The sequence below is a fragment of the Haplochromis burtoni genome, unplaced genomic scaffold (genome assembly GCF_018398535.1).
Source record: "Haplochromis burtoni strain Fernald_Lab_line unplaced genomic scaffold, NCSU_Asbu1 Contig_64, whole genome shotgun sequence".
In the NCBI taxonomy this organism is placed as follows: Eukaryota; Metazoa; Chordata; class Actinopteri; order Cichliformes; family Cichlidae; genus Haplochromis; species Haplochromis burtoni.
This window is the reverse complement of record NW_024582425.1, coordinates 1,418,186-1,446,048: the sequence shown is the minus strand read 5'-3', so window position 1 is coordinate 1,446,048 and position 27,863 is coordinate 1,418,186. Positions and strand designations below refer to the sequence as shown.

The following is a 27,863-nucleotide window of genomic DNA, read 5'->3' as shown; positions in this document are numbered from 1 at the left end:
TTCTAAATAATGTTTAATGTTATCCCAAAATTCTTGAGTAAAACAGAAAGAACGATAACACAAAATTCAGTTCATTTTAGCAGGCAGCGGCTAAAAATCAGCACTGAAAAGCAACAGTTTAATCTTCCTGCTCAGCTTCTACTGCTGAAAACTTTTCCCACCGGTTTCCTAAACTTGTCCGGTCCCTTCTTGTTTGAAACCGATTAATGAGGCGGCTAAACTCACTAATTGGCTACTTAATTGGCCCCTGTCACCGGGCGCGCTGCTTCCGCTGGCTTTTAGCGCACCGCCACCCTCCTTTCTTTTCTCAGAAATTACAATCCCACCTTGTCACAGCGATTTAGGGTCAATCTCTCACACAGGAAGGTGCTCTCGCGGAGGACCCCCCCGCCACCTCTGGATCCCCCTCTATCAGTATCTCCCTCCCACTCTATCTTGGTGTTTTATGTCTGCGTCACAACAAGTCGGTAGAGAGCGAGAGGCAGGGATGATGGCGTCTCTGGCGGCTTGATTCCGGTGCTGCTCTGACAAACCCGCCTTAATAGCATCAGTAGGTGGTGACGGAGAGGGGGGGTTGAGAGCAAAAGCGACGGGAACATGACGAAACGGCACCGCGGAGGACGGACAAACTAGACTGAGAGACGGACGGACAGTCAGTCCCCCCTCCTCCTCCTCCTCCTCTCCCTCCTCGCTGACGGCTTGACTGACACACACAGGCGCTTGGCACAGACAGGGACATACATGCACATCATCCACTTTTTGCAAACACGCAGGCTGCGCATCCGAGCTGGCAGTAATTGGGCAGCGGAGACCCACAGCAGATGAGGGCATTTCATGTCCAGCCTGTCCAGGAATCACTGTGACCCCGACGGAAAGGAGTTCGACTTGACAGGTACCCTTCACCGGCCAGCTTTCAGCGAAATTTGTCTGATTTGCTTCTGACTCACAAAAGGCTACATACACTGTAATGCATCCTGCGTCTGTCTTGACTTGAGTGCATGCACTGGAACAAATGCTCAATGTGCAGAGATAATGCCTGCAGAGTCATTTGATGCATCTATTCAAGTTTTTAAGATGTTGGGAGAGGGGAAGACAACAGCAAAGTGTAGGGAAGATGTTTCAAGTAGCTGCACTGTGATCTTTGCTCATTCAGTCAAACTGTATTGCAGTAGTCATCATGCAGTGTTTTTTTTTCTGTGTGTGTATGTGTATTTGATGTGTGCAGTAATCATTTGTCTTGCTCTCTGGTTGTGTACTCACTCTCATCTTTCACTGTGGTGGATACAGGCTGTCGCTATGCTCTAGTCTAAAAGGAGGCGGATGGAGGGGGGGAGATTTTAACCCCTTTGCACTGAAGCCCGCCTGTCTCAGAAGCAGTCGAAATGCCGGGGCCATAAACCCCTCTGTCAGCAATGGCAGCAAAGTATTCAGCGAATAAATCGGATTTCCATTTCACATGAGCCCTGCTCTCTCTCCCCTCTCTGTCTCTTTCCTCAGGATGGGGGGAGTAAGTGAAGGAGATGATGTGTTGGCTCGATGGAGTGATGGACTACTGTACCTCGGCAATGTGAAAAGAGTAAGTGCATGTATGAGTGTGTATGCTTGTGTGTGACAGAGAGACCTTTGATTGTGTGTATGCAGCATGTGCATGAATGTGTTTGGCTGGATTTGAAAAGACTTCCATTTAGTTTTGTCAATCATTCCGCTCACCTGCTATCTCCTTCTCAGGTAGATGGAGTGAAGCAGTGTTGTCTGGTGAGATTTGAGGACAACTCTGAGTTCTGGGTACTGAGAAAGGACATTCACTCGTGTAAGAAAAACTCTTTTTTTTCCTCCCCCCCTCCCGCTCCCTTCGGCAAGAAGAGTAAGTAGCTTCCTGTTGAGAGAACTTTGTACTTGTTGGGTTAAAAATGCATCTAGCTTGAGCTTTTGAACACAGAGATGCTCGGATGAACTCGCAGTAAAGGTGGTGCTTCCACTCTCAGATTTTGCTGAAGGAGTTGAATGAATGCTCGTCTGATTTGTTCCTCTTGTGAGCTCAAAAGTTCAAATCTTGTGCCTTTTCTCTCAAGATCTCTCAACTGTTGTCAAAGAAAAATGCAGAAGAGAAATTTCAGTCACGTTTGAGGTTATGATACCGAGTGCTCTGAGTATTCTGACAGGGGGCATGTTGAGATGTAATTGGTATATTACAGTCTATTTAAGAGTTTATTAGACTCCACGGGGAGCTAGCACCCCTACTCTACCTAACATCAAGAGAAAGGGGAAGTTGGACACTTGTTAGGACCGAGCTGGATATCCGCTCATCAAATGAAGTGAAATCTGAAAGGGTACAGGAGACACTGAAATCAATGAGGTGGCAAGGATGTGAATCAATATACATAAATTAATGCTGTTGACTGCTTTCTCTCTCTCTGTCTTCCTCTCTCACATTTCCTTCCTCCCCTCCCCTGCTATTCTCTGTCTTTTTCTGTTTGCCTCAGTTGCTGCTGGAGTGGAAGAAGTTTGCTGTATTTGTGACGCTCCGCCTCTTAAAGAACCCCTCATAAATTGTCTTAAATGTCGCCACGGTAAGGGAGCACACCTCATCACACGCTGTCAAATGGTGGTGCTCCACCAGTTCCTGCACTGACCTTGAACGTTTGACACATTATGGTAAATAAAAGTGCCACACTTATAAAAAGAAAACCACATATCAGAAATGAGTAATACTGTCGCTGGCACCTGCATCGGAACCAGAAACAAAGTGAGAAAAAAAAACTTCTCTGGGGTTTATTGCTGACTTAAATATCCCTTCCAGACATGTTTTAAGAACTGGAAATACTAATTTGCAGAATAATAATTTGCAGCTAATTTGATAATTGCATAGTTAAGCAATCCTAAAATAACATCTTCTTTTTCTGTCTTGCTGAAAAATGCACGCAGTAAGATTTTTAAAGGTTTAACTGCAGGATACAAGATGTGCAATACTCGAAATGAAATTTTGTGTATATACAGTGAAAGCTTCATGTGTCTTCGTCACACTTCTTTACATTGAATACACCGCATTGAGTTTTGCCTCTCTCTATCTAGTGACTATATATGGGAACTTGTAGGTAGCATAGAAACCTTCCAGGAATTGATGGGAATTCACAAACAGTTGGGAATTTTGCTAGCTTTTACAAGCCTTAAAATCTTGGCAGTTGATACCCCAGCCCCAGGATGAAGGGGAGTCTTTCTCGTGTAAATGCTGTGAGTTTTATGAATGTAAATCAGGATATTACAGGGGTGAGGATTAGTCTCAAGCATATATATATATATATATAATATATATATATATATATATATATATATATTATATATATATATATATATATAATAATATAAATATATATATATATATATATATATTGGGATACTATTTATTTTTTTAAAAGGTACAAAGTGATGGATCATGATTGACTTTCAGAAAGGTTAATCATGCTCACATGTGGCTGCCTTAAAGTGTTATTTTCAGTTAGGACTGAGAAATTTTCCCACTTCATAAGATTTCAGAAAGTAGCAGGCTAGTGTTGACCTCTACACATGCATATTCTGCACAGTGAAGGTCATGCATTTTAGTGTTTTACTCCATTTGGACCTTTAAGCTACGATATACTGAAGTGCAAGTGGGAGGAAGTTTTAAAACTGTCACAGCAATGACAGCAAATCTTAGCGTCATGTCTTCACAGCTCTGTCATGCATACACGGTTTCTGACAGTTTGTTTTTGAGGAAAAAGCAGACAAACATATTCGCTACGTTTCTCTCTCTAAATGCAAATAGTGTAAGTGAAATGTTTTTCATGCAGCTGAAACAAACTGGCACTAAACATGGAGCTGCTCTGTCATTATTGTCACTGTGTGTCTTGTAAACACGAATTAAACGCTCTGCCTCCTCCTCCCATTACAGGTTATCATCCGGAGTGTCACACGCCAACCATCGAACCGGAAGCTGACAGCGATTCGTGGATATGTCGGCAATGTGTCTTTGCAGTCGCAACCAAGGTCAGACGGCTAATCTCTACGTTTCACATGCTGGGGGGAAAAACATTCAGTGCGTAATATAGGAGAAATCCAGTCAAATATATCAAGCTGTGCTGCGGCTACCCTGTTGTGTGTGGCAGGTAATGGGTTTATTCGAGGTAAAAGCGCACTAATTCTCTCAGTATTGACTTGAGTATTAGATGTTCTACATTATGTCAGTGAAATCATGAACAATCAATAGCTATGAAGCTGAAAAACTACACTGGAGTTGAGAAAAGTACATTTAAAGTCAATCAATCACATGTGCTCCAGTTCTGTAGATATGAGATGAGAAGGCACTCGCTTAATTGTCAATCGGTCAATGTCCATATCTCATTGTCCAGACTTCCGCTTCCTCGGACACTATCTCTCACAGCTGACCTACAATAAAATGAAACGAATTGCCTTCTCCCCATCGCATGTGATCCGTCTCCCTCGCTGCTCTGACATGACAGTGATTTCAGAGGTCGCAAACCAATCAGTTCTGTCCTCAAATTGTATTCACAGAGAGGGGGGGCCCTCAAACGGGGGCGCTTTGCCCGGCTCATGCAGTTTATGAAACTTCGGCTACCCTATCAGCTGTCATCCCTGGACTGGGACCCACAGCACCTGACCAATCAGCAGCAGTGTTACTGCTACTGTGCCGGACCTGGAGAGTGAGTGACACTGCAGAGGCCAGTTTTAAGTTTGACTGTACACTTTGTGTATGCTCCTAAACTTTTTTCATTCTCCCACAAAGCTTGAACTCAGATATCTCAAAGGCGTATTGTGGGTTATTTATAAAGCGCACGCAGTGCATCTGACGTGTCTCAGTCAGTTGAAACTGGCTTTCTTTGAGTGAAATTCTATGTATCAAAGATCAAGTCAGATATGCAATCAATAAAATAAAAGTACTCCAAGCTATCTTTTAAATGCACTCTTTGGCTAGCTCCTATGTAGTACTTATGTAGTACCTCAAGTAGAATAAAGCAAACGCCCAACTGTGAGTCGTGGGACCACAAGACACGTCTTATGAAATGCTGCAGTCATCATTCGGTAGCCATCGCTCAATTATGCTGCTGGACACATTCATTCATTCATTTGTGTGTTTAAAGTCTCTCTTGCTGTTTCTTTCTTGTGACTGGGTTGCAGGTGGAACCTGAAGATGTTACAGTGTGGCAGCTGTGGTCAGTGGTTCCACGAGGCCTGCACGCAGTGTCTAACCAAGCCTTTGCTGTATGGGGACAGGTACATTACAGGGTATCGCTGCAGAAAGCTGACAGTATACTCATAATTATGTTGAAATTTTGTGCAGCTAACACATTACAGTATAATGCATTTGTTTATGTGCACTTTTTAAAACTTTCCCCGGGAGGGTTATAACTTATTTGTTAGATTTTGTTGGACGTTTGAAGCAGATGTTGATACTTGAGGGTAAAGGTACATCAATTCTGATAATTATATGATTGCAAAAAACTTTTTGGCTTGCTTGATAAAAACAGTAAAGCAATGATGCACATTTTAACAAATAAAAAAGACAAAATCAACATAAATAACAACTCAATTAAGAACTCAATCAAAATGTTTGAAACTTAAATTAACGATAAGGATATAAATTAAGAAAAACAAAGCAAGACATTTTTAATCCTCTTTGTCTTTCCTTATCTGCTAATAAACAGTCAACATCAATATTAAGGCGGTGTATTAGTCACGATCTATAATTGGATCGCGTAAGTCTGTAATTTCAAGCATAGCTTAGTTTACATTGTTTTTTCATTATTACTGCTCACCAAATATCATTTACTTTTAGATATGGAATTACCCTGCACAGAAAGTACCTGTGTTCTACTCGGCATACATTTGCTATTGTTGATTATTTCGTTGTTGTTGAATGACACACATGTAGCACAGCTTCTCAGTGGTTTAAAAGGCAATCTCAAATATTCCATATGCTTTATATTTACTTAAAAATATACAAATAGAGAAAAATTCTGCACACTTACGAAGCTGGAAGCAAACAGTAAAATTTGTTATTTTAAACAGATTCATAACAAAGTGTGAATCCACTATCAATATTATTAATTAGCTGATTGTCTCAGTTTATTTGAGATAAGCAGATAAACAGAGTCTATTTAAGGTAAACAGATAAAGTTGTCCACATGACAGCTTCACTCATCAGAGAAGTGCCTTAATTAGCTTAAGACTAAATTATTAGTGTGCCTGTTAATGTACTCTGTGACTCGCTCTACAAGGACAACAGCTCATTACATACTGAGAGCAAAGGGACGGTGACAGACATTAAGCAGGCATATCACCTCACAGCTATTAGTTCAGATGTGATGCTGGGTGGATATGCAAGCTGCTGATCACTGTGTGGTTTCATAGGCTGCATCCCATGCGTGTAATAAAATGTGTCCATCCATTAAGTTATTATTGTCATTAACCATCTGTGCTAGCCAACTGGGTTTCACACCCTTCCTGACACTGTGTTACCGCCGAACCTGTCTGAAGAGGAGAGGGAAAAAAAGGAGGGATTAGATTTAGATTGACAGCCGGGGGGAGTGAGGCCGGATTGGTACAACATCTGCTGAGCAGGTGATGGAGGAAGAGTGAAGACTGAGCTCACAGTTGGAATAGTAAGCATGCACCGCTGTCATACCATGTCTGCGCTTCATCTTACCCAGTGACCTTCATGCATATAGAAGGACAGATGCACACAGTGTTGTTGTTGTGTGAGTTCAGTTTCAGGGTCATTCGGGGCAGAATGTTATTATAGTGGAAAAAAGATACACCTGTCCCTTTATTTCCAGTTCTGCTTGATTTATATGATAAAATGTCTGGAGAAGACATCTATAGATAGCAAGGAAAGCAAAAATGTGGAAAAACTGTGAAGATTTATGTCCTAGATTGGCGAGAGGACGCAAATGTAGTAGCCAAAGATGGCAAAATATTCAAGAAAAAGCAAGTCATTGGCTCCAAAAAGAAGGGTGTGAGGAATCGAGACAGACAGTTTGACAGCGGACAAGGAGAAGGCAGAAATATATATCCACACTCAGCAGTGACTAGAAATGAGACACAGGTGTGTAAAACTAATAGGGGCAGGGCAGATAATCACCAAGGAGGGAGGGGGATAAGAGCAGAAAGTTAAAAAACAAACAAACCAAAAAGCCACATAATGAAGCAAATCTTCAAAGTAAAGCAGGAACTAAAGATAGATAACTAGTGCTGAAATGAAACGCGAAGAACAGAGATAGGGGGACACAGACGGCAGGGGATCGTGACCTTTGTTACATGACTGAAAATGAAAGAATAAAAACCCCACATGTATGAATCACTTGAAGTTATTAATAAGAGCTCAACAAGACTTAACATAGTTCCCTGGATTAATATATCTAGATACAAAAGGAAATACTGATTCTGCAAATAATAAACAAAAGGATTAGCTATTTTGTAAAAAAAAATAAATAAATAAAGATGCTTACCTCTTGACAGAGTTGAAAATTCCCCTCCCTTTTTAAAAAAAATTTCATGGAGATGTTTTGCAAACACACCTTTTTCATCATTCAACAGTCCTAATGTGTCCCTGTGATCCAAAACACAAGGTTCAAGGTTCCTTATTTGTCACGTGCATAGTTATACAAGTATAACACACAGTGAAATGTAACCAAATCACTTATGTGTTGGGTGAAGCCCCACCTCTCTGTAATCATAACCTTTTGAGTAATCTTGGTTAAAAAAAAAAGTTACGTGACCTCCTTGCCATAGGTAACTATTACACAAACAAACTCATCAAGAGTAAAGTAAATGTTTTTTTAGGAATAACCTGAGATGCTTGTCTGAATTTTTGTTTTTTTCTTTTGTTTTAGGTTTTATCAGTTCCAGTGCTCTGTATGTACAAAGGGACCAGAGACAATCCAAAGACTCCCCATGACTTGGTGATTTTGACATTTTGACTGCAACATATTTACTGACATGTTTACAGCCAATGAATATGAACAGAAACAGAAAATACATTTTAAAGAATTAATTCCGCCCATTTTTGGTAATCACGTCTGGTTGACACACAAATTAATATAAATTGTGTCCATTGAAAAGAATATACAAAAAATGACACTAAATATTGATTGTTTATGTCCGTGCTGTTTTTGCATTTTACCTGTGTCTTGTGTAACGGACTCTTACTCTTTTGAAATGCAGGGTGGATTTGGCTCATTTAGTACTCTACCATCTCTCGCTGTGCTGCAAGAGGAAATACTTTGATTTTGACCATGAAATCCTGTCCTTCACCAATGAGAATTGGGACTCGTTGCTGCTAGGCGCGGTATTGATATTTCCCTGTTTCAGGACCATGATGAAATGATGTGAAATGCTGCCAGGCTTTTTTTTTTCTTACATTTGAGACTTAAAGCCTATTAACCAGCATTAAAGTAAAATTAAAGTTAAAAATGTATGACCTCTATGTAAGCTTAAAGGAGAACACCAAGTTAAAAATTCAGTGTTGATCTAGGACAGCGGTTAGTGACCTTACTTGGCCAATAGACCCCCACAGCCGTATCAGATTAACTGAACTCTCCTCGACTACCACCAAGTGACAATTATTACTGTTTTGAATGGGTTAGCTGCCTTAAGCTAAAGCGTTGAGTAGTTCATATGCAGTACTGTGCAGCTTAACCATTTTAAATGTCCACTGATTATTTTCAGCGAACTATTTCAACAGTTAATACATTGCTTATAAGAAATGAAGCAAACAAACTGTTTACTCAAAAGTTTTTGTAGGTTTGTTTTTAGTAGAGTACTCCTCTCGTAAATCTGAATGTCTTTTTATACTGTATTTCACATGTGAATCCATCTTTGTTTTTCATAGTTTCCTTTGTCTTTGTGCACCAATTATGGATTTTTCAAACATTTTCATTCATTCTTGCAACATGTGTCTAGCAAGAATCGGTTTAATTTGACAAATAAACTTCTATTGTCATTGGTTAATTTTATAATATTTCCCAGTATTTCATTCACAGATTGATATATTGGCACTTTACAGTGTTTCAGCTCGCTATCTCAATTCTTTATCCTTTGTTTCAGATACATATTTCAACCATTTTCCAACAGGTTATCCAGTCCTTTTAGATAACTGTTTCAGCTCTTCATCCAGAATATAAACATATGTTGTATTTTAGTTACTCAAAGACAACTTTTACATTTATCCAGTATTTCTAGCTTACTATAGCCACATATTTGCATACAGGGGAATTTAAGATCACAGTCCCTACAATTTATCACATTTAGATGGGCTTTTAAAAAAATATATATCATTATTATATGTTCATTTATCCTACTAGGGGACAAATATCCCTCATAAGGAATCACTCATCTCTTATTAACATCTGTGCTAAAGTCATAGCACCATGTAAAAAGTCTAGTTTCCCCCCAGGAGAATAAGCAGGAAGGTAAAGAGTTTCCTGTCTCTGTGTCTGAGGTTTTGGGTTCTCCTTTAAGTTGTTCTTAGTATCAAATTTGACATGTACAACAGGGATTTTTAGCCATATAGCCAAAGTAGTTAACAACATTATTGCTGTCAGAAACTGTAAAACAAAGTGATTGTATGCATTAGAGGTTTTCTGTCTGGTGGTCACCTACTGTGTAAACACAGCTTTGATTTTTCATTCCTGTCTGTCCTCCAGCTCTCTGACACGCCAAGGCAAGACCGCTGTCACAATCTCCTCAACGCTCTGAACTCCCACAAGGACAGGTAAGTCATTGCATATGATGAGAAGAATAAACACCAACCACACATGACTGGAGTGATGAGTATCACTTTATGAATACAAGACTTTTCTTAGTGCACTGAAGGTAGTAGCGTTGGACGTGCAGGTTCAAACTGGCGAGGTGTATTGCATACAGAGCAAGTGAACTGTGGCTGCCAGTTAGACCAGATTAAAAGTACAACTTTTTGATGCTTGTTTGGTTTAGCTGGACAGGAATCGTTGGTATTAATTATTTAAAAACAGTCTAGCAGTTAATATGAGCAAATTTTCTTTGAATATTTGAAAAAACAGAGAAACCTTGTGGCCAAAAAACAGCAGTTTTCTCCAGGCAGACTCTGCTCTAATTATGTACAAGTTAATTACGCAGTCACTACCTCTGAAATGCTCCTGAGTCAAATTTTTCATCGGGAGAATATGTACATTGTGTTACACAACTTAAAGCTTAATGTTGACGTCACAGAAGACTGCTAGAAACACACACACACATGTAAGGTGATGATACAGTTTAAGAACCAGCTGGAGACAGAAGATGTTTTTCCGTGTTTCCCAGGTTTGTCTCTGGAAAGGAGATCAAGAAGAAAAAGTGTCTTTTTGGGCTTCAGGTTCGAGCCCCTCCACCGCTGACGTCCGATTCGTCGCCGCTCATCACCGACCCACCTATCAACATCACGCACCGGAGAAGGTCAGAGTAAGGACACTGTCTCTCATTTTTGGCTCTTATCTCAGTAAGAGCTGTGAGATTCCCACAGGGCATATAGTCATTATGCATGAACAATTAACTTAGGAATCAAAAGACTGCAATTTTCATATACCAGCACAAGTATCAGCGTCTCAATATTTTCCTAAAAGAGCAGAAAGCTCCCCTGCGTGCTTTCGTGTGATTATCTACCCAAGTGTGTGTGCACATGCATCTGCACGTGTCCTGTAGATTTCATAGACATCATAAATCATTTTTAGTACTTAGCTGGTGCGTATTGAGACTGAATTACAATGGAATCATTTGCAGAGTGGAGCAGTCTTGAAGGGAGGATTTTCATTTCACAAAACCATCGTATGATTTATGAAACACAAATTTAAAATTTATCCGAACAGAATCCAGATATATATATTAGAGATGTAACACGCATTGTCTTTGCGTACCCAAATTTCTACAAATTCCCTCTGCTCAGACAGCAGGTTTGTTGGTTCAACTAGTTTTGTCGGTTTTCTATAAATGAGCAGCCAGCCACATCAGAAGCATTAAGCAGTGCATCCCTTTTAAGAGATATCGTTTGTTCATCTTATAGAGGGAGCCAGCAGTAAAGAAAGCAGATATTAAAGGATACTGACGGACATTTGAGACATCTGAATGGACATTGTTCTCAGTATTAGGTTTAAAGTACTTACAAAAGACATCAATTGGTTATTTTATTAAAGCAACATGGGATGTGATTGCTTAGTAGCACCAAGCTGGGGAGGCATGTAAAGGCTGATATATAAGTTGGTGTTTTATATCAGATTTTGAGGAAAGAATGTTCTATGCATAGCTCTATATTTTATATATCTTTACATTTTTCTTATATATTTGAATCCATAATCTGCAAACACTGTAGCTTTTAGCAATTTAGCTTTTTTGATAGTTAACACGATCTGAACTGACTGAACAGGAAGTTTTGTTCGAGATATCTGCTGGGTACGCTGAGAACTTCAAAGATTTGTCTTCAGATTTGTCTCCCAATCAGCTCAAAATTGAAGGATAATATTTATTAAACCATCCGGATCTTATAAGTGAAGTTGTGCTGCTGATTGACAGGAGGAGATGACCATCTGAGCGTCCTTGAACATTGAGCAAAGACTTTTGCTAACATACAACATTTCATTTAGATATTCATGCACCTCAGAGGATGATATCTAAACATTTACTGGGTCGTGTGAGCTGTGGTCTAATAGCACCATTCACATCAGATATCAGAATTTCTATTGTCTTCAGTAAAAATGATAATGATTTGTGTTCGTGACTTGTATTTGTTGTGTGTATTTTTCTTATACATAATTCATATAATTGTGTTGCATGAGAAAAATACAAAACTGGCCACTTTCACGAGTTAATCCGAGTACAGAAAATAAAGCTCTTATGAGATTAAAAAAAAACACATCAATATTTACTGTAATTCTTTTTTATATGTACCCTTTCTTTTGTGACCCAGACTGAATTGAGCTCTAAAACTAATGTCATGGTTTTCTTTAAATTGGCTTTGGTGAAATTGTCATCTTTTTCTGCAAAGTACTGCAAACAGATTCTTATTGAATTTCAGCTTGCACACCAGAAATATTAAAGTTATATGTGCAGATTGTAATGTTATTTCTCCCCAGAATATAAACCTTTTTATATTAACACTTCATAAGATATCCTCTAAGATATCCTCCTTACAACAGAATGTCAGCTTTATACTCTCTTATAATCCACTGACCAGACTGCCGTGCTATTTGCTAAAAAAAAAAAACACGCTACGAGAAGGAAAATCTCTTCATTTAATGACTATTCGGTCTTTTCTTTATCATTGCCTTTAGGACAAAAGACACATTTCAATTCCTAAGACTGATAAAGTTCTAATTATAGTATAATGACAAGTATATGCTGGCCAGTCATGGAAGCATGCAGTGGAGATTTCATCCTTTGGGAGACGCTTTTGCAGTTTTAGCTTTTGCAGCTTTTATAAACAAGGTCAGTTTTAAGCACAGAGGAAATATCGAAGAAACAGATTGCCAGACAAATGATGTTTAGGCTGGTCTGTATTAACAATCATCTCACTGCTCTTCTGTATCACACTGCAGTAAAAACTAAGTGTTGCACACAGGGACTCTGTCTCTGTGTGTATCCTTGTATACTTATTTATGTGTTTTTTTTGCTCACTTCAGCCCATTGTCGCTACCCTGCCAGAGGAGAGTGGGGGGGCCAGAGTCACGTAAATCAAAGCGTCGCATCATGGAGACACAGGTCAGTGCCTCTGTCTTCAACTCAGGGGAAGGGGGGGGGGAGGTCTGGGGCACAAAACCTCTCTGGTATTTTTTCCTTTTTTTCAATTTTTTTTCATGCATCCAGGTAAACAGCTCTCTGCGATCCAAATAACCTGTCAGTCAGAAACTGTGATGAAGGTTCATTTCGCAGTCGAGATCAGTCTGTGTCTTTTTACACCCAGTGCAGCTCAGTGCCTCATATTTTTCTTCTCCCTTTCGCTGTATGTTGAAAGCCTGCTGATGCTTTACAGTCTGCTGTTCGCATAAAGGCTAGCACGTGAGAGATGAAGTGTAGTGTATGTGGCTCAGTTAAAATGTATAATTCAAATCCAATCTTGGCTGCTCATGTATTTCATCAACACCTGCAGTTCAGCGCCACATTTATCTTGATCATCAAATCCAATTCCCAGCGGACTGCACGGAAACAAGGAACATCACATGCGGTGGTTACTATTTTTACACGGCATTCTTACAGTGCTCATTGTACTTTGTCGTCCTACACATCAGTCATCCATGTATGTGCACATACAGTAATCCTGGAACAATACGCTCTGCAGAGCACTCGTTTCCACTCTGGCACATCCAGGCCCCATTGTGCCCCGTTTGATTGATGCTAATCCCCGTCCGTCTTGGAGGAGCTGCTTCCTTGTACTGTGGAAAGTGAGATGGGAAGGAATGCTGATATGCGTATCCTGGGATCACTTCCAAGTGCACTTTGCAGTCAATTACAGTTTGGCCAGGTGGCGCTGGCACCTTGACAGTCCAGCACTGACAGAGCACATCCATTTAAAGGCACAGATGTCGACTAAGGCCACTGAATAATAATCCCATCCTAATAGTAATGCTGGAGAAGGGAATGATAATGGGCTCACTCTGGTGCTATATGTCACAGTCCAGTGATGAGAAATCTTTAGGTGGCATCCTCCGAGATGATGCCTCCAGTGATTGATGGCTCTGATGATCTTCTGATGTTTTTACTTGTCATGGGTCATGAGTCGCCGCAGAGCAGCACTATGAGATGTGCTATGGAATGATGCGTCTAAGGGAGACATCCTACTGCTGTGTCTGATGAGCCTTGATGATGTGGCATCCTGTTATTTATTTGGATTTAAAGATACAGTGATGTAAAGAAAAAAAAAGAGTTTTTACCCCCTTCCTGGTTTCCTATGTTTTGTATGTTTGTCACACTTAATTGTTTCAGATCATCGAACCAATTTAAATATTAGACAAAGACAACACAAGTCAACACAAAATGCAGTTTCTAAATGATGATGTTTATCATTAATTACCACAGCAAGTTTTCTAGGTCCTGAGCAGCAAAACAGCCTCCACCGCCATATTTTACTGTGTGATGTTCCTCTTCTGAAATGCTGTGTTACTTTTACGCCAGATATAATGGGACACACACCTTCCATAAGGTGTCTCATCAGTCAACAGGATATTTTCCCAGATGTTTTTTGGCAAATGTGAGACAAGCCTTTATGGTCCTGTTGGTCCGGAGTGGTTTTGGATGCCAGTCTCTTTCTTATTGTTGAATCGTGAACTTTGACCTTAAATGAGACATGTGAAGCCTGGAGTTTTTTTATGCTGTTCTGGGTTCTTTTGTGACCTCCTGGATGAGTCATCGCTGTACTCCTGGGGTAATTGGTCATTCCTGGGAAGCTTCACCACTGTTCCAAGGTTTGTGTGTTTAATGGCTCTCACTGTGGTTCAGTGGAGTCCCAAAGCCTTAGAAATGGCTCTGTGACCCTTTCCAGACTGATAGATGTCAGTAACTTCTCCGGTGTTTCTTGTGATCGTGGCACGATGTGTCGCTATTTGAAATCTTTCAGCCTGCTTCTACTTTGTGAGACAGGTTCTAGTTAAGTGATTTCTTGATCCAAGAGGTCTGCCAGCAATCAGGCCTGAGTGTGTTTAGTGAAACTGAGCTCAGCTTTCTAGTAAATGTTGTTAATCACAGTTAGTTCATGATTTAACCAGGACCAGGTATGTTCGGATAACCGTTCTCCTTTAATCAAAAGCATTTTGAATTTACTGAGGTTATCTTTGTCTAATATTTAAATCTGTTTGATGATCTGAAACGTTGAAGTGTGACAAAAAACAGGAAATCAGGTCAGGTGCAAGCACTTTTTATTACACCACTGTATATCTGCCCGTTTTTGTCATCAGGCAGTGCAAGAAAATGGAAATCAACCTGTTCTGTATCTGTAAGAATAGCAAAAAGCCTTCAGGATGGATATCCCCTCAGTTTTAAGATGTGTTCACTCTGGTTTTCAGCATGCTCACCTGTCTCTAGACGTATCTGTCATAAAACAGAACGTTCCCTGTGCAGAATTGACTTAATGCATGAGTGAGCACGGAGGTACGAGTGCTTCATTGACTCCTGTGATCTTGGCATCCAGACACAAGCTGATCTGTGTGTGTCTTCTGTGCCCAGGCATGTCCACCCCCAGTAGCTGCCAACCCTATTGAGCTACTGCCATGTTGCCATGGCTACATGGGTGGGGCCAGCCTGTATAACTCCAGGAAGTCAGAGGAGGAGCTTAACCTGAGGTAAGAGTTGTAACATTTTATTGCTCAGGTGAATTATTCATGAATAAGAGAAGTTTTCTGTTGTACAGTTTTGTTCCTGCTCAGGTAAATTATTAATGGATGTAAGAAGAGTTAAAAACTCACTTCACCTGTGTAAAAAGTAGTATCCATAATTTATAATAATACAAATATAATGGCTAGGAGGAGGAGGTGACTCATCTGGTTTCAAAAGGATGTCCATTTTTAGAGAAGCCAATGGGAAAAATAACACTTTGGACCTCTTGTCTGTGACCTCAGTAAACACAGTCCTGATGACTTTTTGGACTTTAGATTCAGGTCTTATTGAATGCAAACAGCACTCATTTTGTAAATTATTGCACCTTTTGGAGTCAAAAAGAATAACGTCACTTAAAGTAATGGACTATCAGTAATGGTTAAAGGGTGAATCATTAATACCTGTAGCTTATTAAAAGTATGCGTGACAGTTAAAATTACAAGCTAATAGTATTAATAAACAAATACAAGTGTTATCTAACGGTTGAAACGGTAGTTATGTAAAAAGTTATATTTAATTAACTATTGGCTGATGAATACTGATGAATAGTTGAAGGCGGAGATATGGGTTTATAGTTGTTATCAAATTGTTAGCTAAATATTATGAATAAATGAATTAAATACCATTTAAAAAATTAAAAATGTAATAAAATATTGTTGTCTAACAGTATAAATGAAGTTGTTGTCAAGGCTAGCGAAGCAGACTCAGGCGCAGACCACAAACTCCTTCAAACAAGAGTGCATTTATTTACAGTGTTCTCCACAGTGAAATATATGTACAAAGGTGTTTGGGGAAAAGGGGCCGGGGTTCCAGGGTCCGGGAGTGAAAGGGGCAGGAGTCCAGGGAGGGAAGATTTCCACACGGCTTTCTTAAACACAAACAGCTCCTCTTCTCTCCACCACCACTCTGGCTCACACTCAGTCACAGTGCACAGGGAACGGGTCCAGGGGGAATCTACACACATACAGATAAATAGTTAGTCTCCAGGTTCAGGCGTACTCACGACTTAAACTTTGCAGATTGCAGAACGACTGACGCTGATGGCTCAACGATCCAGCGACGAGTAGAGCAGGTCCGCCATCTTAAGTAGCACTAATTCATAATCAGTGGCAGGTGTGCTGATCATCCCCAGGTGCGTGGGCCAGGGGCGGGAGCCCACACTAAGCTCCGCCCCGGCAGGAGAAAGAGAGAGCGGGAGAGAGCGAGAGAGAAAGAGAGCAGAGGCGAGAGCTGACGTCAGCTGGCGAGGTGCGCGGACCATGACAGTTGTTTGTTGAAGATGAGGGCTAATCAAGCAAAATTAGTTGCTACGCGTAATACTTAAGTAGCTGTTAAACTGAATAATGTCAGGCTGAAATAGTAGTCTTAAAATTATAGTAAGTTGAAAAAGGTAAATAAAAGTAGCTTATGATTATAAAAGTGACCAAATCCGGTTTCAGATGAGCTCAGCTGAACTCACTTGAACATGATAAGATTGTTGATGCCATCAAACATGCCTTTGAGGGTGTTGGGTCAGATGAAAAGCACAGGGCCGCACGGATAAAGGTAAAAATGAGAAAATACACGAGGAACCCGTCAAAAACCTTGTTTCCATCATATTCTTTACGCAGTAGAAATCTCAGTGGCAGAAAAGTAAGTAACCTGAAAGAAATAACTCCAAGGCTAGAAATCACAAAAGTGTTGTTGTTTTTTTTCAAAGAGGCTTTAAAATAAATTCTTTTCCTTTTAAACCCAGCTGGATGGAAATTGTGTGTCAACCTGTCTGAATCCCCTTCACAGCTCTCCTCCAAAACGGATGTATGCCCTATACCACACCACCTACAATGGGAACTCAACACTCTCCAGGAGTCTCCATCACTACAACAGGTTTTTCTCATTTATCCTCCTCATATTTAGACTTAAATCTTATATAGTGGTAGTCCATGGCTCACTGCTGACTTTGTCTGGGGTAACTTGTCATACTATAATGTAGTGTATGTATATATGCTTGTATGTTTCCTTTCTAGATGAGTGGACCAATCTTGAACACCTTTGCATAAGCACTGCCTGGGGCACTGTGAGTGCCAACATATATGTGGTGTATACAAATATTTTAGACAGATCCCTCAATCGTATACATTTGACAGTTGAGCACCGAGTGGCACGTTTGTTGACGTTCAGTGTGCGCACACTACATATTTTATCGGTCAGCACAAATTTTTAATCTTCCCGGTGCAGCTGAGCAGCCCCCCTTATCGATTAAGTTATCAAAATAAACCACTACAAGCACCGCAGGCCTGTGTATGAAACAAAGAGAATATAAATGAAAATCTGCTAAACGTTTTATGTGCTCACAATTAAGAGATTCATTATGAAGAAGAAGTCATTCTGGTTTTTTCAAGTTAATTATCGATGATTTTCTTGACAGTTATTGTTTCTTGGCCTAACACCAAAGCAAAGACTGGCACGTAGCTCAGAATTATGTAATTTATTCATAAATTTTTCTGATTCTGATTCTGATATTCTGATCTAAAATTACATAAATAACTTAAAAGGAACTAGTTGACCATTCATTATTACAAATGTTTTAAAAGTTCTGAGATAAAACACAGTTATTGTCATCTTGTATCTCTTATAATACAGGTATAAAATATTTTTAAGTTATTTAAATATTACTTAACTGTAGATTTCTTAATATAATTTTTTGTTGGGTTTTTTTGAGCGCAACCCTACAGTAATTGATTAATTAATTAATTAATTAGTTGTTAAATTTTGGTTCTTTTGGAGCAGACAGCAAGGTTATTTTACAGTTTTTAAACTGACCTTGAAACTCTTATGCTGCACAGAGAATCTGTAGTTAGTGCTAATATTCAATTCATGTCCATAGTTGGTATTTTATATACAATTTAAAAAATCAAAATGTTTTTCTCATAAAACCATATGAATGATCCAAATCATTATCCTAATCTGACTACTGCAGATCAGGAACTAGAATAAAATATACATAACAGAATAAAATTAATGTAACTTAAAATAATATCTTTAATACAGTTATTTAAAATATCAAAAACTGACTTGGTCTTTGCCAACCATAAATTTTTTTTACATCTATAATGAACTTGTATTCAGTTGGTAATAACCTCTATTGATGGGGTAAGTCTTTAAATCCTTGGCTGATACATGGTTGACTATGCAGCTTTGCAAATTGGTTGCTAATTCTCTGTCTGCACAGAGTTTGGTCACAAATATCTAGTAGGATAAAATAACAAAGTAATTTTTATACCCCAAACTTCACAGGTTAACTTGGCTGTAATGTAATGTTTGTAATATTGTTTTGCATTAACACTTTCTTTGGCCAATTATTAGTACCATGACTTAGGAACAGAAAAAGGGCGATTGTGACATATTTTCACAAAAAAAACGCAGCAAGCAAGAGTGATGAGAGCAGTGAGAGCGGCATCGATTCAAGAAGACACAAACCAAAAGTCTACCTAATATTAATATATGGGTTATTTACGAACTTCACTAATACTATATTTAATTTTTTTTTCTTAGATAAAATATGTGAAGGACCGACTGATCTCCATCCAGATGAATCCATCCTCTTTTCCTAACTCCTCCCCTTCTCTTTTCCTAGCATGGAGGACAACTGCAGGTTACCACCAACATACTTCCCATACCCCCTCAATTCCAACAGCAACCATCACCACAACCACAACCACCTCCACCAGCACCATCACAACCACCAGCACAACCACCAACATCAACACCAGCTGGGGCAGAAGCAGCTGGAGCCCCTCATTCTACGTGACTTACCTCCTTATCAGGCTGGCATGGGTGCAGGAGGTGGTGTAGGCGGAGGCGGAGGAGGAGGAGGAGGAGGAGGTGGCGGCGGTGGTGGAGGAGGAGGAGGAGGTGGCGGCGGGGCACCGGGAATGGGAATGGGAGGTGGGGACGGAACAGTGGCCAGGAGCTGGGGAGGAGGGGAGGCAGTGAGGATCCTGGCGAGACGAGTCACACCTGACGGGAAGGTGCAGTACCTGGTGGAGTGGGAGAACGTGAGTTTGTACTGAGACAAAGAGCGTAAACTAGAGACACAATGACTGTTTTGCAGTTGTCACAGAACTGCTGTGTATGTAATACGTGGCAGTGTTTAAAGTACAAACAAAACAAAAAGGAAAAAAAAATTCTACACGTTGCAAATCCAGGTTGCTCTCATAGCATCACCTCTAATTCTACATCATTATAACCTCACTACTTGTTACTAAATGTCCCTCTTTGCTAGTGTTTCTCTGATATTTGTACTGTTAACTTTGGAATATGCCTTTGCATTTATCATCTTTTACAATGATGAGGGAAAATGTGTAAACCTCCTGATGATTTTATCTGTGTTTGGACCACATTAATATTTGTAATTAAAAGGCCACGCTTAAAAAGAAATATCTGAAATTTCAACATTTAACAGTCAAAAACCCCCAAATATACTTATTTTACTTTGTTCTGGTTCAGTTTTGTGTTGAAACCTAGTTATCACAAATAAAAGAGTGGAGTTAGAGTCACTTTAGACAAAAAGCAGAGAGAAACAGCTGACCTAGATCCATCCTAAGCTCATTAATTTAAATGTTATCGCTGGCATGCTTATTTTAAGATTTTATGGCTCAGTTTTAGGAACCGTTTGTGTTGGGTTTAGCTTCAAATGTAATGTACAAGTGCAAAAGTGACACCTGTCTCTTCTCAACTACACCTAAGTAAGATGGTAAATACCGCTTTTCTGTGGGATGTCCACAGTAAGAAAACAACAAAGCGTATTTCCTAAAATTTGGAACTATTTCTTGGCAAAAAACCTACAATACACCATTTAATTGTTCCTGCCCACTAAATTAGAATAATGTACAATACAGCTTGACTCGATGCACAAAATGACAGGAAATGTGTAAGAGAACAGGTAGAAAAAGTATTACTGTGATAATAAACAAGAATTTGATGATTTACCAGAAACGAGAATCAAATTTTGCCAAAAAGTGAAAATTGTTTTCCGCTTTGTTAACAGTTTGACCATATTACTACAGGCAGGTCATGAGGACGAGCTCAGCCACTATTTCACACATCTATTTGATTTGGCATGTCTCATAAAATATATAAATGCGGCGTGCTATTTAAACTGGTTCAAGTTGCCAATAGTTGCAGTGCATCTGCAAGCTACTTTGGAACCCTCTTCCAGAGTCAGTGTCATATCCGTTATTATTATTGTGTATACTTTGCTTCGTCTCACTGCTGCTCCATGCTGCTAAATATAAATGACCATAGACTAAAATAAGAATACTCTGAACTATACTTTAATATTTAGATAGTATGATGTGATGATGATTCATTAATTTGAAAATATTGTGATTCTGACATCTTTTTATTTTCTGTAAAATGAAAATTGCTTCTTTTTTTAAAAGAATTTGGACATCTGAGGACTACAATCACTAAACTGATAGAGCAGGCCCCATAAAGTTTTACTACATTTAATTACAAAACTCTAAAAAAGTTGTGACACTGTGTAAAATGTACATGAAAACAAAATGTAATGATTTTCAAATCTCATAAACCCACAGTTGTTTAAACTGAGACATTTTACTTTTCATGAAAAAAATGGCTCATTCGGAATTTGATGTCGGCAACAAGGGTTAAAAAAGTTGGGATTGGGGCAAAAAAAGGTTTGAAAAGTAAGTGTTACTAAAAGAAACAGGGAAACAGGTTGAGGAACATTTTGCAACTAATTAGGTTTTAAGTGGCAACAGCTCAGTCACATGTTTGGGTATAAAAAGAGCATCTTAGAGAGGAAGAGTTTCTCAGAAGAAACGGGCCAAGTTTTCACCATATATCTATATCTATATAGATATATATATAATTTGAAATCTCACTGAAAATCAATATTGGTTGACCGCGATCTTCAGGCCCTCAAGTGACACTGCATTAAAACAGGCAAGAGTCTGTCATTGAAGTCACAGCATGGGCTCAGGAAGACTTCCAGTTGAAAACATTTGATATGTTTGCAACTGGTATGAAAAAGAACAGTCAGGACTTTTGGTGAGCTAGAATTCTATATCAAACAAAAATGGGATATTATTCTTCTCCTGGAAGTCCAGCAACTGGCCTCCTCAGTTCTTGTTCTTCACTGTTGATAAAAGAAGCGACGATGCCTCACAGTCAACATCGTCCCATCTTTTTGGACATATTTTGCTGCCATTAAATTCAAAATAAGCATATATTTTTCTTAAACTAGTAACATTTTCTCAGTTTAAACCAGTATGTGTATTATGCTTTCTATGTTCTGTTGTGAATAAAATATGGGTTTATGAGACTTGCAAATAACTGGATTCTGTTTTTATTTATATTTCACAAAGCTTCCCAAACTTTTTGTACTTTTTACAGCTCACAAACATTTATCAAGTTATTAACAGCATTTGCTACTGATATCCAAGAAATGAGACGTCAAGCTTCCATCAGCTTTCGCTTTTCTAATTGCTCATTCATCAACTCGTGGTTAATGTTCACGTGGAGTTCAGCGAGAAAATGAGCCCAGAATGTTATCAGAGACGAATGGCCCTCTCATCAGTGAGAGGCATTATGACAGCCTGCTGGTGGCTGCTGGCTGTGCATGAAAAAGCAGTAACCTTTTAATGGACACAGTACTACAGACGGGCTTATATTTTGGGCTATGTTGGGGGGAGTTTAATGCCTCACTGACGAGTACGTTATTGAAGGATTTGACTTTGGCTCTATAAACAACAAATTCTCTGGAGGTTTTCATGTTTTTTTTTTCATCACAGTATGTTAATAAGAGATTGTATACATGTTATTATGGGGATACTTATTTGTTATGTTAGATTTTGTCACACATAATTTACATTTAGACTACTGTTATGTCTTAGAAATAGGAGCCACAAGAGGGCTTTTGTTTTATAGATAGAATTATATATTCACAATATATTGCTATGATGGAACAACTTTATTTTATTTATTTTGATGTGGTTGCATAGTGCCTATATAGGGTGTGTACCTGCCGATTGGTCTGCTCGACTGGGTTGGCCAATCAGACGGTGAAAAGACACGAATGAGTCCATACTGATACAAGTGAAGGCTCGTTGTTGACACATCCAACAGTACCTCAAAGGTTTGGGGTTCCCTTAGATAATGCATGAATTTTGAGAAGATTGTGATATTATATATAAATGCAACCGATTGGTAATGTTATCTGTGACAATTAAGGGAATAATCGATCATTAATAATTTATGTTTTATAATAGATAATCTATGTAGAAGTACAGTGGTAAGTTTTCAGTGTCACTCCTATCTTCCAACAACATCTACACAAACTCATAAATCACTTATGATGAGTGATTTCATTCATCCTTAATTGTCATTTACAACATATGCTCAATCTTATGCTGTAGGAAAACCCCCAACTTGGAGTACTCAAAGTGACCCCCAAACCTTTGTGTACGAGTGCATAGACGGACCAGTTACGCTGCTGAAGAGAGTTTTTTAATCGAACAGGACTGTGATGTTACTGTACATTCCAAACAACAAAACAGTATATAAACACATTTTAGCAAAGCATACATTTAAAGTCATCACAGTGGAATTATTTGAAAGAATTTTCTTTTCTTTTGTCTGTTTATGATGGGACTTAAATGTCATAAAGATCAGCTAAAGGCGCACCCACTCCAATACTGTTCACAACAGTACAGGTAAATAAGACACTCCATACTAAAACCATAGTTTTCTTCCAGGGACTAACAGTCTATGGTTTAAATCTAAAACAAGGCATTAAGCACGAATGCATCAGCTGAGGCCTGACTACTCACGTCCCATCTACTTAAATATGTTTATGGAGGTGAAGTGGAGCTGCTGAAAGTTGGATTTTATCTTTGTGCAAACAGGTTACATAAATCTAGAAAACTGTTGTGCGGGTTTCAGAGTTTATATTTTATACAGAGGTTTATTTCAGCAATCTGTTTGATAAAACTTACACAACATGCACATTTGTCAGTTCTATCTTTTAGAGAAAGACTGCGTTACAGGTTTAGTTAAAAATAAAAAGACTAGTACAACATTTATGCAGTTATAATTGATGCAAAATGCTCAGATTTTATTTAAATAGCAACCTCTTTGTTATATTAGCTCCTGTCCAGTAAGACAATATTGCATTGCAATTCTCATCCTCCTCAGTGACTATTTGACTGTAGTTTATTAGGGAGGAGTGTGTTGAACCTTTCTAGGCGATGGTGATGAATGTATTTGTGTGTTTTCTATGGTATGTCTATACCCGTCAAGTGCTTGTTATAGGTTGTACTCTTGGTGGAAATCAACCAGATTAGTTTAAAACAAAACAGGAGGAAATAAAACATCTACATTGAAGAAAAAAAACCATTTATTTTGGGAGACGTGGTCTTCTTTTTCTGATTAGTAGTCAAGTCCAAGTTCAGTTTTGATGTATTTTTGAAGAAATTACATTTGTACATGTATACTCTGCGTTGATACACCTAATATGTAACATGAAAAATAAAAAAGTTTCACCTCTCTGTTGCACTGTTCTATTGAAAAACTTAAAAATAAGTTGTCCTGTTAGGTGTCGGTCCATCAGAAAGTGGTTCACAAGATAAATGCAAACCAGGATTAATTGGTTTGCTGTCATTATTTTCCACTATCAAATTAATGTGTGTTTTACTTTCCTGGTTGAAGGTCAGAGAAGGATAAAAACCCTAATTTTCAAATTTCAAATTAAAAGATCCAGATTAGCTTTTTCAGACTTTTAAATCCTTTAAACATCTTTTGTGAGAGGGAAATAATCAAAATTCATCTTTTTATTTGTCTGACAGATCATCACTGAGATTACAGAGGGTGCTAATGTATGTGGTTCCACGATATATATGTACTTTTGTCGAACAGCTGCAAAGACGTGCAAGCATCACCGACTGACTGTACCGTGAGAGGTAACCTCTGACAGACCCTTTGAAATGCGTTTGGGTGGTTTGGTTTAGATATTCACTCTAGTTTCAACCAATTCAAACCAGTGAACTCTATATGATTTCATACAAAATGTTGTGCTCATTGTCCTCCGTAGTTAATTAGAGGTGATTCAAGCATTCCTGCACTAATGGCAAAGAACAGGAATCATATTAAAACATGAGAGAATTACATTCTTAAGTAAAGAGACAAAGTAGAACCAAAAAACAGAGCTTCACATATATGCAGCTTACAAAAGAAGTGTGAGAAAAATATTTTAAAATAACTTTCACCAGAATCACTGTCAATTAGAGAATTTTTTTTTTTTACCATGTTGGTCTTTTTTTAAAGTTTATTTTCCCTGTAAGGTGTTGTTATGCTGTACGGATGGAGTGATAGGGAATACAAATTAGTACCACAACTCAACCCCGAGGTGCAATGCTCAGAGAAATCACAAAAGACCTAAGAGCTACATTACAGACTCTACTGGCCTCAGTTACCATGTTAAATATTAAAGTTCATGACAGCACAGCTTAGGTTTGCAAAGCTTCCTGTGAACAAACCTTTGGACAGATGAGACCAAAGTGAAGGTTTTGGGCCATAATGCACCTCAACGTGACTGAAATGATGTGGTGAGACCTTAAGAGAGTCTGTCTAGCATAAACAAATCCCCACAGATCCCAGTGACCTGAAGAAACATTATAAAGACGAGTGGGTCAAAGTGTCTCCACGATGTGAGAGACTGACAGAGTAATGCAGAAAGTGAGTGCTTCAGGTTATTGCTGTTAAAAGCTGTTGTGCAAGCTGCTGAATCATGGGGTGTACTTGTTTTTTTAGCAGGACTACACAGGTGTTTTTATATCACTAATTTCATATTGGACCAAAACATATCTGCAGTGGTGTGCGATGTCCAGTCTGGTTTTTACCACCTTAAGATGATTTTTCAATTTTTCAAAAGAACTTTCTGATGTTATAAAACAATAGAAAAACAACTCTCTCTTTAAGAATTAAAATACCATGTTTTTTTTCCATTAAATGCTCCCCCACTTATGTCTGATTCTGACTCAAAGAAAAACATTTTCCACTAAAGCTTTTCCAAAACATGACAGAATGGTAATATTTTCATAGTGTGACAGTTTACTAGTTATTTGGAGTAAACAACTATGGGCAGAAAATCATCACTTCTCCAAAGTGCTCAAGCTTTTAACTTTCCAAGTCAAGAAGAGGTGGATTGAGGCTGTTATTGAGCTGCTTTGTTTCACTGATCACTACCATTGTATTTAGAAATCATGCAATGTCGTGAGAATCCCCCCGAATTAGTCTGATGGGGATGATAAATTGTATTACAGCCAAATGTGTCCTGTAGGAGGGATTAACTACTCCTTTTTTTGGCAGACAATTTACTGTTGCTGCCAACAGGAATGACAGATGTTTATTTTGTGTTCTTGCCAGTTACAGTGAGACTTAAGATGAATGGAGGCAACAAATAATGACTCTGAAGAATAATGCCACATATCACTCTAAGTCCTGCGTCATATTTTATTTCTGAGAAGCGGAAGCATTAATGGTTGAAAATCTTACTGTTTTATTTTTTTATTTATTTACTGTTACCTTTTATAGCTGCTGGGTTGCACTGACATCTTGCATTTTAATAAAAATACTTGTGTGTCAGCAGCTCTTTGTTACTCAAAATAGTCAGTGAGTCTGAGGGAAGTAACTTCTTTGTTCCTGTGATTGCCGTCTGAAGGTGTGCTACTTGACATTTTTGGCAGAAGAAATTGTCTACATGCTAAAATTAACAATGAATGATTGAGCTACTTTAGTTTGCAGAGGCTGATATCGAGGCTGCTGTACCACTGTACCGTGGCTCATTGAGACACTCGAAGTGAACAGAGCCTTTGTTAATGTCATTAGCAGCACCTGTGCCTTTCCTACTGGGATAAACAGCTGCTGTGGGGGAAAAGAACCTGTTTACTGCGCAGGTGCGTAACACAAAGAATTTAATTGAAACTATTCCATCTAAGAAGGGACCAGAATCCTTCTGTCATCTTTAATAATGTGTGATACGTTTCTGTGATCATCTGTTATCGCAGGTCACAGGGGATGTGCTTCTTCTCTTTCACACTAGTTTCCTTTGTTAGCATGGACACTTATTAATGTTTTGAAGGATGCAACTCGTGTAATGTGCTCCTGAAATCCCTATATTTAGTTTTATTTTCATTAATGGCCAAAGCTGCAGCTGCTCGTTTTGACCACAAGATGGCGTCAACGTCTCAACATGTGACCCAGAAGTAGGCGCTGCGCTCTGATGTCTTCAGCGTCCCTCTGAAGCTGTGAAGTCCACAATGATTGAAGCACCTTCAAGCATGCAAATGGGACATGTAAGTGTGCAAAATGTTATCTAATGAAAGCTTGTGCTGAAAACCCTACAGCCGCAGCATTGCTGCTCATCTGTTTTAAACTGGTTTTAGAACTATTATAGAATAGAAAGCAGGAATTTTTACATTTATTTCCCACTGTTTAGACTGATTTTTTTTTTTTCGTTTTTATGATGGTGTTATTTTGTGCTCTTGTAATGATAATAATCATTAGTAATTATAATGATTATCGATTTGATTAAATTACTTTTAGACTCACACATTCATCCATTTAGCCAACTACTTATTCAAATTAGGGTGTCTAAGAGGTGGAGCCTAAAATGCACACAATCATAGAAAAATAAATATATCTGGTCCCTGTTTTCCACTTGTAAACGATCACTTTTTATTGTTTATTTTTTGGATATATAACTTCAACAATAGTCTACACTGAGGCATAGAAATAAAAAAAAATGAAAACATTTAAAAAATAAAATAAATATTAATATATAGTTATCTAAGCACCCTGTGTAATATTTTTGGAACTGATTAAAACAACACAACTCATAACTCAAACTTCCATCTATTATTTAAATTGCACAATTACGTTCAATAGTTCAACATTCCTATTTTCCCACGTTACACAAATGCAGCATACGCCATCTCAAGGCGCCATTTTGGCTCCACAGCTTCCTATCTTGATGCAGTTCCTCTGTTTGGTCAAGTGTCGAAATCCAGCGTTATTCAATTTTTAAAAGAAAATGAATTAATTTATTTAAAATGTGAAAAGGAAATAGTTGTGTACTCGAGTATAATTCCACTGAAATCTGAAATGTCAGCATTTATGGGAGGTTGGACGTTACCTGCAATAAGTGTGTTTTCAACAGGTCTGCAGGAGTTTCAAGAGCCAAAACAGGTTTACAGAAAACTACATTAGCTTGGCCTTATCACCTCTAACATGATATTGTGTTTTTCTTTATGTATATTTTAAATACATATAAAAAATAATGTAAAATAACCTGTAAGTTTGTACTCATGATAATAAGTAAGCGATTGTTAATCGTATCTATAGGATAGAGAATCAAAGTAGGCAATGTAAAAATCATAAGAAACACACACACACACACACACACACACACACACACACACACACACACACCACAC

At 38.6% G+C, this 27,863-nt stretch overlaps 1 protein-coding gene across 2 annotated transcripts; it reads left to right on the top strand.

The window, feature by feature from the left end:
* Window positions 1–22: 22 nt before the first annotated feature.
* Window positions 23–24,292, top strand: phf1 (PHD finger protein 1). Of its 2 annotated transcripts, none has more exons than XM_005923698.3 (15): window positions 23–892; window positions 1,498–1,576; window positions 1,729–1,810; window positions 2,484–2,570; window positions 3,929–4,023; window positions 4,549–4,697; window positions 5,173–5,268; window positions 7,887–7,955; window positions 8,218–8,341; window positions 9,699–9,766; window positions 10,333–10,470; window positions 12,681–12,759; window positions 15,217–15,332; window positions 17,146–17,232; window positions 18,983–24,292. In XM_005923698.3, exons 2-15 carry the CDS (start codon window positions 1,499–1,501, stop codon window positions 19,416–19,418), a joined length of 1,704 nt encoding a protein of 567 aa, XP_005923760.1. In that variant the 5' UTR covers window positions 23–892; window position 1,498; the 3' UTR covers window positions 19,419–24,292. The 2 variants fall into 2 exon arrangements, with proteins under 2 accessions (XP_005923760.1, XP_005923761.1); XM_005923699.3 differs by having other exon boundaries at window positions 25–892; window positions 10,333–10,464.
* Window positions 24,293–27,863: the final 3,571 nt, after the last annotated feature.